General features: G+C 41.7%; 1 protein-coding gene across 1 annotated transcript; it reads right to left on the bottom strand.

Moving 5' to 3' along the window:
• Window positions 1-5,488: 5,488 nt before the first annotated feature.
• Window positions 5,489-17,544, bottom strand: ippk (inositol 1,3,4,5,6-pentakisphosphate 2-kinase). Its single transcript, XM_020611204.1, has 14 exons — window positions 17,117-17,544; window positions 15,472-15,531; window positions 14,198-14,293; window positions 12,878-12,944; window positions 11,843-11,961; window positions 11,375-11,479; window positions 11,020-11,063; window positions 10,097-10,169; window positions 8,604-8,756; window positions 7,967-8,084; window positions 7,633-7,768; window positions 7,433-7,535; window positions 6,786-6,877; window positions 5,489-5,903 (listed from the first exon to the last, which is right to left on the bottom strand). Exons 1-14 carry the CDS (start codon window positions 17,195-17,197, stop codon window positions 5,660-5,662), a joined length of 1,491 nt encoding a protein of 496 aa, XP_020466860.1. The 5' UTR covers window positions 17,198-17,544; the 3' UTR covers window positions 5,489-5,659.
• Window positions 17,545-17,955: the final 411 nt, after the last annotated feature.

Genomic DNA, 17,955 nt, shown 5'->3' with positions numbered 1-17,955 from the left:
GTGTCTCTATGCAGCTCTGCATGAACAAACTAGTGCAGTTTGTATGGTGAATGAAGCCTAGATTACAGGTTATTAGACAGATGTTGCAGCGCCCCCTGCAGGCCAACTGACAAAACAGCTGCGACAGGAGTCATTTACCAGTTTTCTTAAAATAAACTTATTAAATACAGGCCAGGACTTAACTAACACTTACCTGGTGATTTGACCCCTGAAAATTAAATTGTAAATAAGTAGTTAAACATTTTCTAAGTAAAATAATTTTTACTAAATAGAAACAAGTGACTGCCATCTTCTGTATGTCGATGGTAATGACAGTAATTGACTCTCCATCCATCCATCCATCAATCTACACCGCTTATTCCTGAATAGAGTCATGGGGGTCTGGAGCCAATCACTGACACTGGGCGAGAGGTGGGGTCCACCAGGTCGCCAGTCTATCACAGGGCTGACACGTAGACAACCGCACACACTCCCACACACTCCTATGGGCAATTTAGGCTCACCAATCAATCTGAGCTGTATGTCTTTGGACCGTGGGAGGAAGGTGAAGTACTCGGAGAGAACCCATGCAGGCACAGGGAGAACATGCAGAGTCCACACAGTAAGGCACCGGGACGCGAACCCGGAACCTTCTTGCTGTGAGGCAACAGTGCTAACCACCACTGTGCTGTGCTTTTCTTTTAAGAATGTTGGATGCAGTTTTTTATCTCCATATTTTGGATTATTAATATTCACTGTAAATTATCTGCACAGTGATGTAATAATCAGAACGTGATCATTAACACTCTCTCTCTCTGTGTCTCTGCAGGCGAAGTATCCATCTGTTGTCTCTCTTCCTGGAGGCTGCAGGTCTGAGGTCATGACCCTGAACCACCCCAAGCTTCCTGGGTAAATAAATTATTCATATACATAAAATCAACATACACTTAACTCTATATAATGTTATACCTTAACTTGCACTAATTCACACCATATGTTACTGTCACTGTACAGCAGTGGTGGGCAAATAGAGGTCTGTGGGCAAAATCTGGCCCTCCAATGAAAACATTTGGCCCCAAAGTTTTCCCTGTTATAGTTTGCATCAGAACATTTTCATTTTTCACAAACCTACTGTAGCTAATATGTAAATATAAGGAACATGTAAATGCCATTAAATACGACTTTGCAACATACAGTATAATTGTCTCCAGAGCAGCTTCACGTCTCCTCTGTTGGAGGGAGGAAACTTCATTCTTCCAAAGCACATTCCCTCATTTTGTCATCCTCATTCAACCATTCTGTAACCTAGAGCTGCAACCATTAGTCAGTTCACTGACCAGCAAATATTCTGGAACAATCACCAACGTGTTCTGGCTCCGCCTTGTTTAATGCGAGGAGCTGATGCTTTTCCTTGTCAGACATGAGAATAAACTGAATCCCTCTGGATTTGTTGGCTGGACACAACAGGACATTTGAAGATGCCACCTTTGCAGTCAAAATGGTCATTTTTGCCTTCTATGTATAAAAACATAAATAATCAAGGAAATAATCATCAGCTTAATCATTGATGCTGCATTTTTCATTTCCACTGATTTATTCTGGACTTGTCTTTAATTTGTCACCATCTGTAACTGTGGTCATAACAAGCACAGCTGTTGAAACAAACCTTAAAATCTTTTTGGGGTGAGTTGAGTTTTTGTTTGGTGTATTGACGACAGTGATCTGTGGTTCTGGTCTACTGACGTTGTGCCACCTGTGTTTTTGCCTGTAGCTGTGTCCTGTTTGTTCACTGGTCAGTTGTGGTTTCCTTGGAGGGCAGAGTCACTCCGATGATCAACCTGCTAACAAAGATCCCTGACAGAGGTGAGACGTTCGAATGCCACAGGTCAGCTGAACCCTGCACACAGGAAGCCAAAAGGAACACTCCCAGTACAGTAACGCTGCAGGCTGGTTTTAGAAGTGAGGGGCACTGTGACATCTGAGGTCCTCCAAGTAAAAACAATAAATCTAGCAGAAACCACACTAGCATCAGATTGAGAGTTTGACTTTGACTTTCAGGAATAATTATTGTCTAACACAAGTTTATAACAGTGCTATTAATCCACTAATCTCATTTAGTTTTTAAAGGGGTATGATTTATGACTGATGCTCAGTTTTGCGTTTTAGGAAAATATATTTGTAAGTCAAATAGATTCATCCTTGAGTGTGTGTCAGCTCATATCACTTTTTTGGCTTCATAAATGGCAATTAAGTTCATCGTCTGACTGTATGTAAACTGGCAGAATGATCCAGGTGAAGCAACAGTCTAGTTTTTGTGGTTCTCTATCATCTCTGCAGCACTGCAGCTGTTTCCCTCTCAGGCTGTGGGCGGCGCTGCTGAGTCCTTTCAGAGCCTGCTGAGGATTCTGGGACCTGAAGCTGCTCTGGAGTCTGTCATCAGGGCGGTCAGCCTCTCACAGGACACACAACTCGCATCTCATCTATTAGTGTAAACCCTGATTGCTGGTGCAAAAACGAGCCTCCATCTGTAACTGTGTGTGTGAAATGGCTGTGTGATTGTCATCGAGACCTGCAGTACACGAGGACTTCATCTTAAATACATGCATAAAAAAAGTAAAGACAGATCAGTAAACGGAGTGATGGTTTAGTCTCTTAGAAATCTTTATTCAATAGAAAGAGCACGACTGTGCCGGCAGTAACAGCAGAGCTCATTGGTCAAAATCTACAAAAATAAATAATTTAAATACAAAACGCCAGACAGCAGTGTCGCCTTTACTTTCAAATAGTTCTCTTCAGCTATTTACACTCATGCAGTTATTACAAGCCTGTAGGTATCACAGTGCTGTGATGTTTCCACAGGCTGACACTCAGGCAGCAGGTGGAGGCAAGCGACCAATCAGACTCCAGCATACCTGTCGGAGCTTCGTCTCAGTGTGAGGACAGAGGTCTGGACACAAAACAGTTCTGTAAGCTTCAGCATACATTTGAAAGAATATTTTACAGCTCATCTGCTCTATTTTCTATGAGTGTCATTTCTGCATTAAATCTTTCATAAATTTAGGTTCTTTGTTCATCTAGATAGAAAATATTAGACATTTAAAAATTTTTTTTTAAACCTTTTCCTTTAATTAAAAAAGAAAAGCTAAAACTATTTTATACGATGCGACTTAAAATTAGCAACAAAAGTATTTCAGCCACATCACTGTCCTCATCTGAAGACTTTACTCTGTTGTCATGGAAAAAGTAGAAGTTTAAATTTTACATGCGCAGCTTTAGGACGTCTCATCCATGCTGACCAAACAAGGTCCAGTTATGCGCTTGCTTCGACGAGATCAACAGCAGCTGCAGTTTGTTTGTGCCAGCAAACCAAAGCTTTGACTGCGTTTGTTGTGTGGGGGTTCCTGCACGGTGCTGTCCTTAACTTGGCAGAAAATCACCTTTCATCATCAGTTTTAGGATTTTTTGAGAACCTCCCTGATTCCATCTTCTCACATGTCGTATCTGGTATAAAACTAAAAACATCTGCTTGGCTGTGGGTCAGTTATTAGTGGCCATTTTTGGAAACTATACAGACAAAGTGACTGATCTTTTGAGAAAATAATTTACAGGTTAATTAAACTAATTGCTGGTTGCAGCAATTCTGTCCCGTTAATATATTTTATTCTACATGGACATGATGATGTTTCAACCTGAGGAAGGACGTTCAACAGACTCGTAAACACTGCTCGCAAACCTCACTAATATGTCCAATAAATTACAAAAGTACCAAAAGAAGTTAATGAATAGAAATGTCTGGTGTCGGCCAAAGTCTCGTCATCCAAGATAAATAAGTGCTATTTAAATAATGATTAACAATATTGTTAATGCACAGAATGTGTAACCTTCACACGGCCATGCAGCACGACACAAACACAGTTTCAGCTTTGTGACTTCAATGTAATGAAGATGCATGGGACAAAAACAGGGCTGTGTCCTCATTATTATAGTAAAAACAAAACTCTAGTCAGCTATGACACCGAAGAACTTGTTAATGAGCGGCTTTTCTGATTAAACACTTTTGCTGTAACAGATTTTAAAACAGTTAACATCAAACTGCCGCTGAATAAACATCTCCAGACCTACACAGTCTCCCTCTGAGACGACGCTACAGCAGCAGAGCGATATCCAACCCCCCTCCCTCTTAACCCCTCTGTGCGTCCATTGCCTTGTCATGCTGCCTTTGCATCTTCATTTCAGCAGTTAGAGCAATCAGTGGTTGGTTCACTTCACTGCTGTCCACTCTCAAGCCTTAAACGCTTCCATCTCCCAGACAAACAGGCACCAAAGGAAGCAGCTAGCTGTCAGTCAAACAGGGCGTGATATGATTGATTAGAGGTCAAACTGTCCAGTGTGACAGCTGTTAGAAAGAGCTGGTCTTCAAATTGATGGACTTAATCATCTTGATTTAAACCCATTTGGTGTTTGGTTTCAGCAGTGCTGACCACATCACCCTGCTGCTGACGCTGCAGATAAACAAGTCATCCATCATAGAGTTTCAGAAAACACACCTGGCGCTGGGAGATCAAAGCAAAACAGAGCATGAAGGATTCTTCTGTTGTCTGAGGTTTTGGTTCTGTAGTGTGAGCCGTTTTAGACTGACAAAGTTTGGAGAATGGACGCTGTAAACAGGAACTGAAGTCAAGTGTTAGCAGTTTATCTGAAGCGCCGCTGGTTCAAGAGGACGGTGAGATCAACTGGAATTTGTACCTGAGAAGACTCAAGTCCAGAAAGAGCTGATCGATACAAAGACCGGTTGTCACCGTCCTCCAAAACCTCCCAGTGCTCCTGAACACATTTTCGCAAAGAACATACGACCCTGCTGAGCTTCGATCCAGGTCGTCGGGGGCTCAAGGTACTGCGAGTTCATGGCTGCGCCCACAGCAAATCTGACACTAATCTGGTGTCTGTCTGAACACAGACAAACAAAAGCAAAAGTCTCAGATCTCAGCTGTGAACACCGCCTGTAACAAAGTGAGTTTTCTCAACACGCACACCACCACACTCCCAGAACAGGCACATGGGCAAAGACACAACAAGCCACTTATGGCACCAAAACCAGCGGAGCAGCAGCTCAAAGCTTGGCCCTTGTGAAGAGAAGTGCTCCTTGCTACCCAGCAGCCTTTGCTCTGGTGGGTCTGCCTAATGTAACCAGACATGCTCATAACCCGCCCCTGTTCTGTGGCAGCACATGGTCACATCAGCCCTGATGTGGGTAGTGATCAAATACAGAGCAGAGTGAAGGTGACGCTGCAGTTTGTAGTCTGGTAGTGTGATGGTCATTTCCAGTCTGCACTCATGCTCAGCCGAATTTTTGGTTTGGGCTTCAATTGTGAATGACAGATTGAACTTTGTGTTAACGCTGCCATGGAGAAGAGGAAGGGTTAGAGACTTGCCACAATGACCGCATCAGTCCATCAGGAAGTTAAAGGACAGGTCATAGCTGGTCAAGTCAGTTTTAAGACGGTAAGTATTTGCCCTTCTCCTAGATCAGTTTTTAATACCAATTTCCATGTCAGTAATGCGGAACATTCACATCCTAAGTGATTCCCGACCTGTGCGTCAACATGGCATCTCTCCTCTGTCTGTGGCATCAGCAAGTCCAGTTTTCAGGGAACAGGTTTGCCCAGGTCTGATTGGGTGTTCACACAGGGTGGAAGAGCAGCCTACAGTCCTCGTTCTCTCCAGCTGTGAAGATGCCAGGGAGAGGCGGTAGAGAGCCCTTTGGCAAGGCTCCACCAGTCCTCAGGTAGCAGGAGACTATCTTCTGATCCAGGCGCAGCTGGCGGGGGATGCTGTCGAACGGCTTCGGGTCAAGATCCAAGATGGAGACTGAGTAGGAGAAAGCAGGAGGCCTGGAGGACAGGAAGTCTCTAATCCATCTCTGACTGGAGAGAGTGAAGGAGAAAGGGGACAGGAGGAGGGTCAATGAACAGGAAGAAGGGTATCTCAACATGAAACATGCTCAGCCAATCTCTGGTTCCACCTGGTGGACTTCATCAGGTACCACACACTGAACCACTTCCCACTTCACCGTCCCTTTAGACAGAACCTAAATTGTTATTCAATTAATCAATCAGCTTTCCAAGCCAGAATTACCTCACATTACCTAGTTTCAGCTTCTGAAATGTAAAGATTTGATGCTTGTCTTTGCCTGTTTGGCTTTAGACTATTGGTTGGATGCAACAAAGAATCTGCTTGGGCTCTAGACAGTTATGAATATCGCCATTTTAAGGAAAACCAAAAAACCCGCCAATGGAAAAAAAAAAACAGCTGGTTGAAGCCCACCTACAAAGATATGTGTGTGGTTCTATTGCAGTTTCCTTGAAACCTTATGTGGTCTTCAAATGTCTTTTTTTTAAAAACAGATTATCAATACAATCAATCAGTAGTTTAAGCAGTATGACAAACTGAGTCACAGCAATGATCAAGCACCACTTCATGCTATTCAGCTGTTCAACTTCATGCCAGGCAGCACCGAACACTAAAGCCTTTTGTAGCATGTGCAGGAAGCTTGCAATAACAAACAGCAGAGGAGTTACTATGAACGACTGTGCGTTTAACTGGTAGAGCAGCGTAATGTCATACCGGTTTCCAGAAGTTGCCCTGTGGAGCTCTGACCACCAGTAGCACTATGGAGCAGTGCTCTTTCCTTGTGTCATGCATTTGCAGGCAACATGATGGTGGCATAACATAAAACCTAGTTCCTTTCATGTTCAATCACTGCGGTGACTAAGTGACAGACAGTAACTTCAGAACCAAATTCTTACCCTTCATCGCCCTCCTCTTCCTCATTTCTGGGCACCAGGGCAACCATGATCGAGCAGTCCTTGGCTGTCATGGAGACACGGTACTGATGGACCTTAGGAAAAAATACGAGTTAGGATAAGGATAATCACCTTTATTTGGCCAAGTATGTTACACACATGGAATTTTTCGGTACCGAACCGAGGCAGCCATCTGCGGCGCCAACTCACACCGATGGCTCCAACCATCCGGGGAAACTTGGGGGTTCACTGTGCATCAACGCCTGGGCAGGCAGTATCGACATCACATACACTCAGTAGTCAGTTTATTCAGTACACCAAGCTAAAACGTACCAGTCCTGTAATCAAACCCTCCTTCATGAAGGTGATAATGTTCACAGAGATGTTAATTCAACTGTATGATCATTTTGGAGCCTCTAGTTTGTGTTGCATTATACAGAGAGCTGTTTCTGTGATTGAGCCTGACCTCATTACTGCAATCATTTTATCTAGGTGTACCTAATAAACTTCAACTGAGTGTACATGTGTGGAAAACCAGCTCCTTTTAGGAGCAAGAGCAGGAAACCTGGACCACTACACAGAGGATCTGATGAGAGTTTCCAGCTCTGTGTGTGTGTGTGTCAGTGGGAAAATGTAGGAACCAGCCTAACCTTGGCGGCAGCGTACTCCACAGAGCCGTCATCCTCACTCGGACACTTCTGCAGCTTCTCCAGGAAAGCCTCGTTGTAGGGGCCGTCTATCTGAAGACGGGTTCTGACACAAACAGGAAGTAACATTAGAGATCCCTGATATGTGATTGATACACGAGTGTTACCGCAGTTCCCTCTGGGACCTGGCTACTCTGTACTACCTCTCCTTGGGGAAGTCCTGCAGGTGTTGTTCCACTCTGCGGTACAGAGGGTAAAGTCCTTCGATGTCCAGAGTGTCCAGCATCTGAGTCTGAAGGATCCTGAACAAAACACTGTCGCTGGGTAAACCCTGAGCACCTGCACAGAGAGAGAGAGAACACGAGTCACCTCTCAGCCTGACATTGCTACACTGGCTCCCTGTAACCTCTAGAAACAATTTTCTTATTTTACAAAGCTTCATTTTGGTCCAGCCTGTTTATCTGAACCTTTGCACCTCTCTACTCATGTGAGCCTCCTGACCTCCATTACAAACGGACAAGACAGACAGGTTCTGACCGTGGTGGATCCTCTCCTTGTTAAACACACTGGCTTCACAGAAGCTCCGTCCTTCTTCTTGTCTGTCCATCACCACCCCTCCATCTCCTCCTTCGCTCAGCAGGGCATTCGCTAGGACCTACACCCAGAGACACAGGTTTCCGTATGAGACCTGGGTAACATGCTCTCTGCAGCTGGTGTCTGTATTTAGTCAGTGATTGCTTATTAGACAAAGTCAACTCAGAACACCTCAGGGCCGTGAGTGTTCACCCCTCAATGTTCAGCATCAGCACTAATCTCCCGATTCAATGATCCATTCAGAATCAAATAGCTTAAACATAAAGGTTTCTCAAAATTTATCATGAGAACTTAAATTTCTTCTACATTTAACAAATGACCAACACTGTTTCCTCAAATTGAAATGTACTGTAAAGGGCTAGAATGTCAACACATTGCTTGGTTACAATCAGGAATGCTCTTATTTGGAAGCTGTAAAAAAAAAAAAACTACAACATGGCATCAATCATTTTAGGACCAATGTGCATTAAAAACCTGCATCCCCAACAGCATAAAGATGTAATCATTATGCTCATTTTTTTCGGGATTTTCCTTTAATTTCTGTCCCACCCTTGTATCTTTGTGTGATGGCTGGTTTTACCTGGATGAAGTCATTCAGCACAGGTTTGCTGCTCATGTGATTGTTGATTCGGTTGTTTCCGGATTGCAAGTACGGTCTCAGGTTATTCAGCAGCGAGTTCAGGTCCATCGAGTCGTCACCTCCCTCCTTACTGCTGTAAATACACTGACCACCCTAAAAACAAACACGCAGGTCTCACTGTGGCTGCTCAGTATCGGCATTGTGAAAAATGATGCATCTAATGTTGACGAATACCCTTGATTTTAAAACGGCTAGTACTGACTTTGTGGGGATTTTAAACACCTGATGATGATTTTCCATCTGTCACTGTGTATTGTGAGCCCAGTCAGTCATATAAATACTTTATATTCTTCATTTTCTCGTGTCGAGCATTGCAAATGTACACTTCCTGCTCAAAACACATTAATTTCTTCACTTTGAGCTGCTCCAGATTTTCTGTTTATTGTATTGATTAAATCAATAATCATTAATCATTTATGGAACATGGACATATTTCAAACAGCCACTGAGCAAAAAATTAACCCACCACCAAGCTCATTCTTCTTCTTCCGGCTGTTCCCGTTAGGGGTCGCTACAGCGAATCATCTGTTTCCACCTAACTCTGTCCTCAGCATCCTCTACTCTCACCCCAGTTAACTTCATGTCCTCTTTTAGCACATTATCATGTGTAAAAATAAAAAAAAGTCCTGGAGGTCCTGTCTGTGTTGGTGTCCTGGACAAACAGGTTTTGTTTGCTGTAATCATTCCTTCTCTCCATACTGACTATTTACAGCATTTTTCCAACATGGGAATTTGATGAGCTGTAACACGGAGCTTCCCACATCCGTATTCCAGCCCAGCATGAAGGGCTGCTGTGGTCATTCCACTCTGCTTTTCCAGCGCATTTTTTCCCCTATGTCCGTCACTGTTTATACGAGGGCGTGGCCGAGCTCCTCACACGTTTCCATTTACCTCAGAACTTGAAATGACATCGCACCCGCCTTAACTGTGTTCAGTTTCAGTCAACTAAAATACCAGTTGAGCCAGGTTAGCCGTTGTTTGCAATACCAGTTTTAAAAAAAAAAAGGCGTTATGTGGTATTTTGTGCCAGATGCTGTTGCAACATGTTCACAGATAGAAGTTGGACAGTACTGTGTGTACGACTGTTTTCATGAAACACAAATAAGACAAGTGCTAATAAAGAGTATATTACTTTAGCAGCCATCTTGGATTTTGAGGTCGGAGATGGTGATGTTCTTCCGACTTTGAGTTGGAAATCCGACTTGAGGGAGCGTTCCATTTCAGATTTCCAACTAGGAACTCAGAAATTTTGACTGCCCGGTTCAAATGGAGCGCAAAAACAGCTAAGCAGAGCATGTCAGATCAGCAAGCACAGTGCTCATGAATCATGGTGCAATAAAAATCAGCCAGTAACAGAGACTGTATGAGCAGTCTATCAAACACAAAGGTTCCAGGACCAAGACAAGGCAGGTGTAGCTGCAGCTGTGTCTCACCTTGAAGATTTTGAAGTTGTTCTGAGGTTCTTCTATCAGGTGCCTGATGGCAAAGTGCATTCTCTGTCTGTTCCTGAACAACATAAGAGAAGCCCGAGATCATCAGCCGCAGAACAACACAGCAGCTTCATTCGTAGTAGCTGAGTCAGCACTGCGGTGGTACAAGTAGTAAGAAGTAAAAGTTTGAGGCTGTAGTGTTAATCTACTGAGCTGCATTATGCTGAAAGCGATTTCAGTTTTACATCAGCAGCTGCCCCAGACCACAGACAGATGGAGCTTATAACCAGTGGTGGAGGAAGTACTCAGATCCTTTACTTACATAAAAGCAGAAACACCACAGTGCAAAAATACTCTAAGTAAAAGTCCTGCATTTAAAATGTTACTTATGTAAAAGTACAAATGTATTAGTAAAAATACTTGAAGGACCAAAAGTAAAATGACTCCCTATTCAGAACGGCACATTTCACATTAATGTAGATCATATTATTGATTCTAATTATATTTTTCATCACTTTAATGGTGCAGCTGGTAAACGTGGAGCTAACACTAACTACCTCATAGGCTTATAGTCACAAGTACTTTACATACTGCTGGGTAGCTTGGGAATTTCCCACTAAGGATCAATAGTCTTATGATTATATAGTATTTTGTTTTATTGTGATTCTGAAAAGTAAAGTTTTAAAAACACATGTAGTGCAGTAACAAGTACAGTATTTGCCTCTAACATGTAAAAGTTGAAGTAAATGAAAATATTCAAGTACTAATAGCTCAAAATCGTACTTGAGTAGATGTATTGTACAATAGTTTGTTTTCACATTTTCTAGTTCCACTTTCCTCATTTGGTTTTATGTGTAAAGACACTTTATATCTGTCCATGCAAGTTCTGCTTGTAGTAGTGTTGATAGTGGCTGCAGTAAACCTACCCTGAGAACAGGTCCAGAGGGCAGTACAGGCTGCATTGCTTCCACTTCCGCCGCCCCGGGGGAGGGGGGGGGGGGGGGGGGGGACAGGACAAAGGATGAAAGAGCAAACACCAAAGGTTTTTGTTCTGTAGTTTTAACTTGTATTATGTGGTTGTTTGGTTCTTTTGTTATTCTGTGGAAGTACTTGTACTGACCAGGTTTTGTTTGGCCCTGATTCCCAATCAAAGTGCTTTAATGCTTTTATTTGCCCAAACACTGATTAAATATGTGTCCAACATATTGAAATACCAGCATTAAGCAACAGGCGTCCTGTACTCATTTTTGGTTTTGATGTACTTCTGTAGTCATACTGTGCAGTGGTTGTGGTTACCTTGTAGTGCTGGTGCATGCAGAAGCGACACACTCTGGTCTTGATGTCCTTGCTGACATGTTTGGAGGACGGCAGGAAGCCACATTTAGGCTGAAACACACAAAAGCAGCTGATACACACACACACACACAGTCACACTCATGTGTTTTCTTGTTCTAGCTTGTGCGTGACAGCGATGTCAGATGTCTGAACATGTGGCTGCGTCTCAGGACGGAGAAAATTCTTAAACAAATACAAGATGAAGTTTTATTACTGAGTCGATGCTGAAAAGAAAACTGGGCTCAGAACTAATTAGAATATTATGAAAACTGACAAATTTAAAAAATGATCTTTCTGCATATTTTTTATGAGGACTGAATGTTTTCCCCCTCTTCCCTGAAACAATGCCAAAGCTACTGTTACATTTGAAAACAAAAAAAAAAGACATTTAAAAAGAGCCATGATGAGTCGTACCTTGATCTCGATGCACAGTGGAGGAGTGTGTGTTGGCTGGTGCAGAGGTGGAGATGTCAGGTTGGGTAGACACAGAGCACAGCCGCTGTAAATGTCCATCACCTTATCACAGCGCCACACTGACACAAACACAGAAGATTTTCAGTGCATGTGCTGAATAAGCAAACAAATGCCTTAACATTTACAGGACGCGGTCGGTTTACCTACTGTACAGAGGGATAAATGTCTCATTTGACAGCCTGTGGCCATCAGGATGAGGCATTTTTGCTTGGACAATTAATCGATAATCACAATAGTTTAATTTTCTTTCAATAAATCAACTAATCGCTGCTGCTCTAAAACACAGTAGCTGAGTAACATTATTTATTAAGTCACATTTTACACAATGCTCCTTCCCTAAATCTGAACAAAAATCCGCTGACGAGACTCAGCACTGATGTGTTCTCATGTTTGTTACAACAAAAAAAGATCAGTATAATCTTTATTGAATATTGTTGGAGAGTAAACGCTTGCACTGACACCCTCCATCAAATCTGGAATGAATCACAGAGTCACTGGAGACACGGTGATGTTGTTCAGACAACAGCTGGAACATGCATCCAGGTGTTGGTGCTGAAGCTGCAGTTTGGTTGTACATATACAGAGCTGGTAGAAGAGCTCTCAGACAAGTCAACACCATTACAGAAGCAGAGTTGGATGAAACCATGAATGCCACTCCCAAACCTACCTGTCTAGTACTTTATATGACATAACAATAAGGTGTTCATTAATGAGTTTTACAGGTGGCAGCAGGCTGATTTTGTAACCGTCACACAAGGCTGTTGCCTGTGTTCCTGGTTTTTGCGCTAAGCTACAAAACTAAGTGTTAGCTGTTTCTTCATGTTTACCTGAGAGATGTAAAAATGGACATCAGTGTTCTTGTCTGGCATTAATGAATCTATGTGATCCCAAATGTCAAACGTGAAACTATTCCTCTAACAAATTTCAATGCCAGATGCCTCCCACATAAATAATCAACAGGCATTTCAGTCTCACCTGGTCTCTGATGTTGTACTTTGATTGACAGCTGTCGTACAAACTCCAGTGGCAGTTTGACCACTTCCTGTAGAGAAAATTAAGTCGCTCATTTAATCCAGTTTGAGAAAGGTGTCTGTACTTCTATGTTTCTGTTATCTACTGTATGTAAAGCACTGTGATCTGCTGGCAGTGAGTCAGCACCAGTTTATTATGCGACTGATAACTGAAGCCGACTGCTGTCAGCGACCCAGCCCCAACAACTTCAGTAAATAGCTTAATCTAATAATTCTGCTTATTGTACTGACACCAATAATCACATTCACCATTAAGCACAAAACATTATACAGGGAAAAGCTACACAATCTTATTCCTGATCCAGCTCCTCTCTGTAGTCACTGCAAGTCAGTACAATAAACCATTCTCTCTGGTCTTGCAGTAAATTAAACACATATTAGAAAAACATTTTTCATTGTTTCTCCACTGCGTTTGGAAAGAACAGGGAGCCCGATCCTCTTACGGCCATCCTTTGAGCAAGACATTAAGAGTATTATTGAATAATGTCCAACACATCTCACTTATTTTGACTTGATTATACTGAATTATATTTGTAGCATGTTTTATTTGTTAGTCTGGCCTGTGTGCATCCATGACTTCTTGTTTGTTTTGCCTAAAAGGGAAACTCAACTGATTTTACTGTTTGTTTAAAGCTCATAAATACCATTGAGCATGTGGAGAACAACAATGGACCAAAGTTATTTGCAATTTAAATCATGTCCCTTGAGTCAACATTGGTCTGAAAGACTAGAAGTTTGAAAATTACCAGACTCTGGGGGTGTGGAGTTAGATGTTAGCTGCTACTAGCATTGCTAACCCAAATGTCTGACCAAGCCGTCTGCAAACAAAATGAATTGTAGTTAATATAGGCGTTTGGTTTTAACAAAAGAAGTGTAAACGCTGCTTCCTGCATCATTCAAGCAGCCGTTCCCTAGATATTAGAGCAATTATTAACAGTAGTTTGCAGCAGTATTCTGTGTTTATACATCTTAATTTAAAAAATGTTAAACTGTTGTTTACAAAAGTGACAATTTTATGATTTGCTTTTCTTTTCTTTACTGAAAATGAACTAACCGTGATTTTTACACCACTAGTTGCTGCATCAGTTTTGATCCTTTTGTTTTTTTTAACTGTTCACTTTGAGTCCAACAGTGTTACAGAAGTGTGATGCTAAACTGACACAAAGCTCTTTTACAGTTTGTAATAAAAACTAACATAATGACAAAGGGTGTTAAAATAGCTATACTAAATGACAGCAATGGGTGTGAACACAAAAGCTCTTACTCCACTGTGGATGAACTTCTCTCCCAGCAGGCTGCTCATCACATTGGAGCTGAAGTCAACAATGTTCTGAATTTGCCTGAAGGCCTGCTCTGCTGTCTGACCAACAAAACAAAGACAAGTAAGACACAAGTAAACACCAGGTTATATCCTGTTCTGAGACTTGACATCAAATGTTGACAGAGCAATGGACTGTTGTTCCCAAGCTGGAGGTTGCAGGATGTGAACGTTAATTAGGCTGCCAGTGACAGTCGGGTGTTTTGGTATGAGGAAAGTGTGGATCTGTTCAGACAGGGCTCATTCAAAGAAGTGAACGCTGCTTTCTCCTCTTAGTCATAGATTACTCATTTTCAGGATGGCTGACAGTTCTTGAACTGTGTTTCACACGGTGCTATGTGGTTAATAAAACCAGATCAACAGTAGAACCTGTTTGTGGCTTCAGGTGCGGTGTGAAAACAACCTGTGTATACATGATAATGTTGGTCCAAAGCCCATCCAGCTAAGTTTCGCCCTTAAACTCTCGACTCTTAGCGAGTGAGTGAGAATCAAAACAAACCCAGGCGGTAACTGTGCATAAAGTACTAGAAGCTTTTAACTTCTAACTGAAGCTTCATGTGACCTTCTATGCCATTTTCACCCTCACTGCACTGTACCTGACAGTGACGTCATCCGGCAGAGGTGCTGCATTGACCAATCACATATGGGAGACAACCAGCTTGTAAATGCCCACGGAAAGAAGACTTTTGTTTACCTTGTTAGCATGAGCTGTCAATTCATTGTCAAATTTGGGCCACAGTTAATGCACCATAACGACACGCCATGCATTTTTGCTAGTACTTACGTTAAACTGTGTTGTTTTTTTTAATCTATCAGTGCAGACACATTGGTGGTAGAATTGGTGCTAAGGTAGAATAGGCTACATTATCAGCATGACTAACCAAAACAACGGAAATTCACAAGCTGGAAATGTAAAGTTGACTCATCACACTCCGAGCTGGAGAACGGAGATGTGCATTCATTTCCGACATCCCCCCCATTTACTGATTAATATGCACAAAGCCACGAAGCTAAAAAAAATAAAAATAAAAATTGCCACCCTACATAAAAGACAGAATGCATGTGCACACAAAAATATAAAAATGTGATCAATAAGCACATGTTCACTAAAAGATGTAAACATTACCACAACCTGTCACACATTTGACATCAAAATGTTTTTACAGAGCAGTACTTCCTAGTTTCAAACACATATTAGCCACACACAGACTCATATTTACCTGCGGTGGGTTTTCAGAGTCCTCTGCTGGATACTTGAGCAAGCGAAGAACTCTGGAAAGCTGCAAGAATAAAATACAAACTCAGTTTAGACAAGTGATGCCTCAATAAAACCCAGGACAGACCTGTACTAGCGTGTGAAACACTGAGCATCTCCAGCAGACGCAATGAGGTGAGTGAGTGTAAAATACTAATACTGTTTTACCACAGTGTAACAGAAACGGTACATTCTGAAAAGTCTAGGGCAAGTCAGGGGAAAACAAAAACTTCATCAATGCTAATGATGGATAGCTTCCAAACATTTACATCAGACTGCGAAGAAGATTCAATAATATTAACAACTGTGGGCAAAGCTTGTCTGGCTGCTTGTGTATTTAACACTTATTTTGTTTTTCTATAAAAAGGCTTTGTAGAAAAACCTGTTCATATTTCTTTACATATTGAAAATGGTATTATTTAATATCAGGACAAAAACTAGTGTCTGAAAGTTTCAAACCCATACCCAGTCCTACATGTACAAAACAAAAGCTTAAGTGACTGATTACAATTTATTTTATATTAAGCAGCAGAATTCTGCAAAGAGATAATACAACATGATCACCAGTAAACACTTTTCATTATTGATCAATCTTCCAGTTATTTCCTTGATTAACTGCCACCTCTAATAAATGCTGAAATACAAATAGTGCAAAAAGGCTGTGCACAATTTTTCAGAGCCCATGGTGACACCTATAATATGCTTGTTTGTCCAAAGTGCTAAGATATTCCCTTTATAGGGAAATAGGACAAAACAAGTCATCACTGGAACCATCAAATATTTGACCTTGTTGCTTGAAAGGGGGCTATGACAACTTGTAAAAGTTTTTTTTTAAGTTGCTGATATATTTTATTTCAATCAACTAATGAATTTACGGTCTAATAATTGCAGCTCTAAAAAAAACTGGAAAACTTTTTACATGACGTTGTAAACAAAAAGAAAAACACAAAGAAGGCTTGGCACATGGAAGTCTCTGCCACACCGCTGCTGATGAAGTCGTGACGTTGCTCAAAAACAGCGTGACCAGACCGGTCCTGTGAAGGACACTGTCCCCACACCCAGTTTTGTCAGTCATCGGACCACACTGTAAAGACAGATTAACCTGCATTGATGTGAACACAGGAGATTATCGGACTGCTCTAGGGTAAACTAACAGGTAGCAGCCCGGTTTATCTCGTAGCGTCTCTTCAATCAGCTACTGCATGGAAAACCCGAGAAAGCTGCTAACGGCTAAACTAGCTCCCCACCACACAGTCAGTCCGTGACTCTGCCTGGACATAAACCTAAATGTAGTGTATAATAACTGATGGGGGGGATAGTTTAATGCTGCTGCTTCTGTGTTACGATCTTTTTCATTGGACTTAACTGTACTCTCAGCTGCTGGCTAGCAAACCCAGGCCAACAGTAACGATGATTTTTTTAAAAATTCTGGATGCTGACATTTAATTCTTCCGTTAAAACATTATTTTTCCAGATATTCAGTACAGTTTCTATCGACAGCAAAACCAAGCTGAAGCGTATATAACGTCAGGAAAGCGTGAAGCTAACGCTCAATTTACACTCCTCTAGATTTTGCCGAACTTAGCTTCATGTTAGCCTAGCTGACTCACCTGTATATGTGAGACCACCAGACTCTTGTTTCCTTCTCCATGATACTTCCAGTCGTTTTCGTCCATTTTGTCCAGTTCCATCACACCGACGACGACAAACTGAGCGCCTGTTAACGGCCACGAAGTCACACAAAACAACTCGGCAACATACAAGTACTCCAACGGGTACTGCTGGAGATGAAAGTTAATTCAGAAACACAGCAGCCCGACTACTGCCCGGCCCCGGAAAACCAAGATACCTGCCAAAACACGACATCCGGTTATTATTTGAAGAATAAAATCGTCTTTAGGCGATAGTCGTTGATAATACACAATTCAATGTGCTAAAGAACATTTCGAAATAAATATCATTAGGCGGACTAATTTTGAGCAACATAGGGCAGTGTGGACACAGGTACTCATTATTTAGCAACGTTTAAAACGTTATAATATTATATGCATAAAGTTGTAATTTATTTTAGAAAGTCGGAAAGAGGATGTCGTAATTTTATGACAAAAAATATTATGAGGAAGAGAAAGTCATAATTTAAAAAAAATCATTACAAACCTAACCATACTTGATTTGTGTGATATTACTATGACTTTCTCTTCTTTTTACAAATATTGACAGGCACTAAGATCAGAGTCAGAATAACCCATCATCACATAGCCTACATGGTGTTATAACAGCTCGCAAAATCTTGAAATTGATGGTGTTACTATGTCTATTTTTCCCTGAAACAAGCAACTCCGAATTTTGTTGCTTTTATTTTAAAACATTTCCGGTACTACTTTGATTAACCCTGTTTAGTTTGACGGGCTCTCTGATTGATTGGCTGATGAGCTGCTCAACGTCACCG

This window comes from Monopterus albus, unplaced genomic scaffold (assembly GCF_001952655.1).
Source record: "Monopterus albus unplaced genomic scaffold, M_albus_1.0 scaffold110.1, whole genome shotgun sequence".
NCBI classification, from domain to species: domain Eukaryota; kingdom Metazoa; phylum Chordata; class Actinopteri; order Synbranchiformes; family Synbranchidae; genus Monopterus; species Monopterus albus.
This window is presented reverse-complemented; position numbering and strand designations above follow the sequence as displayed.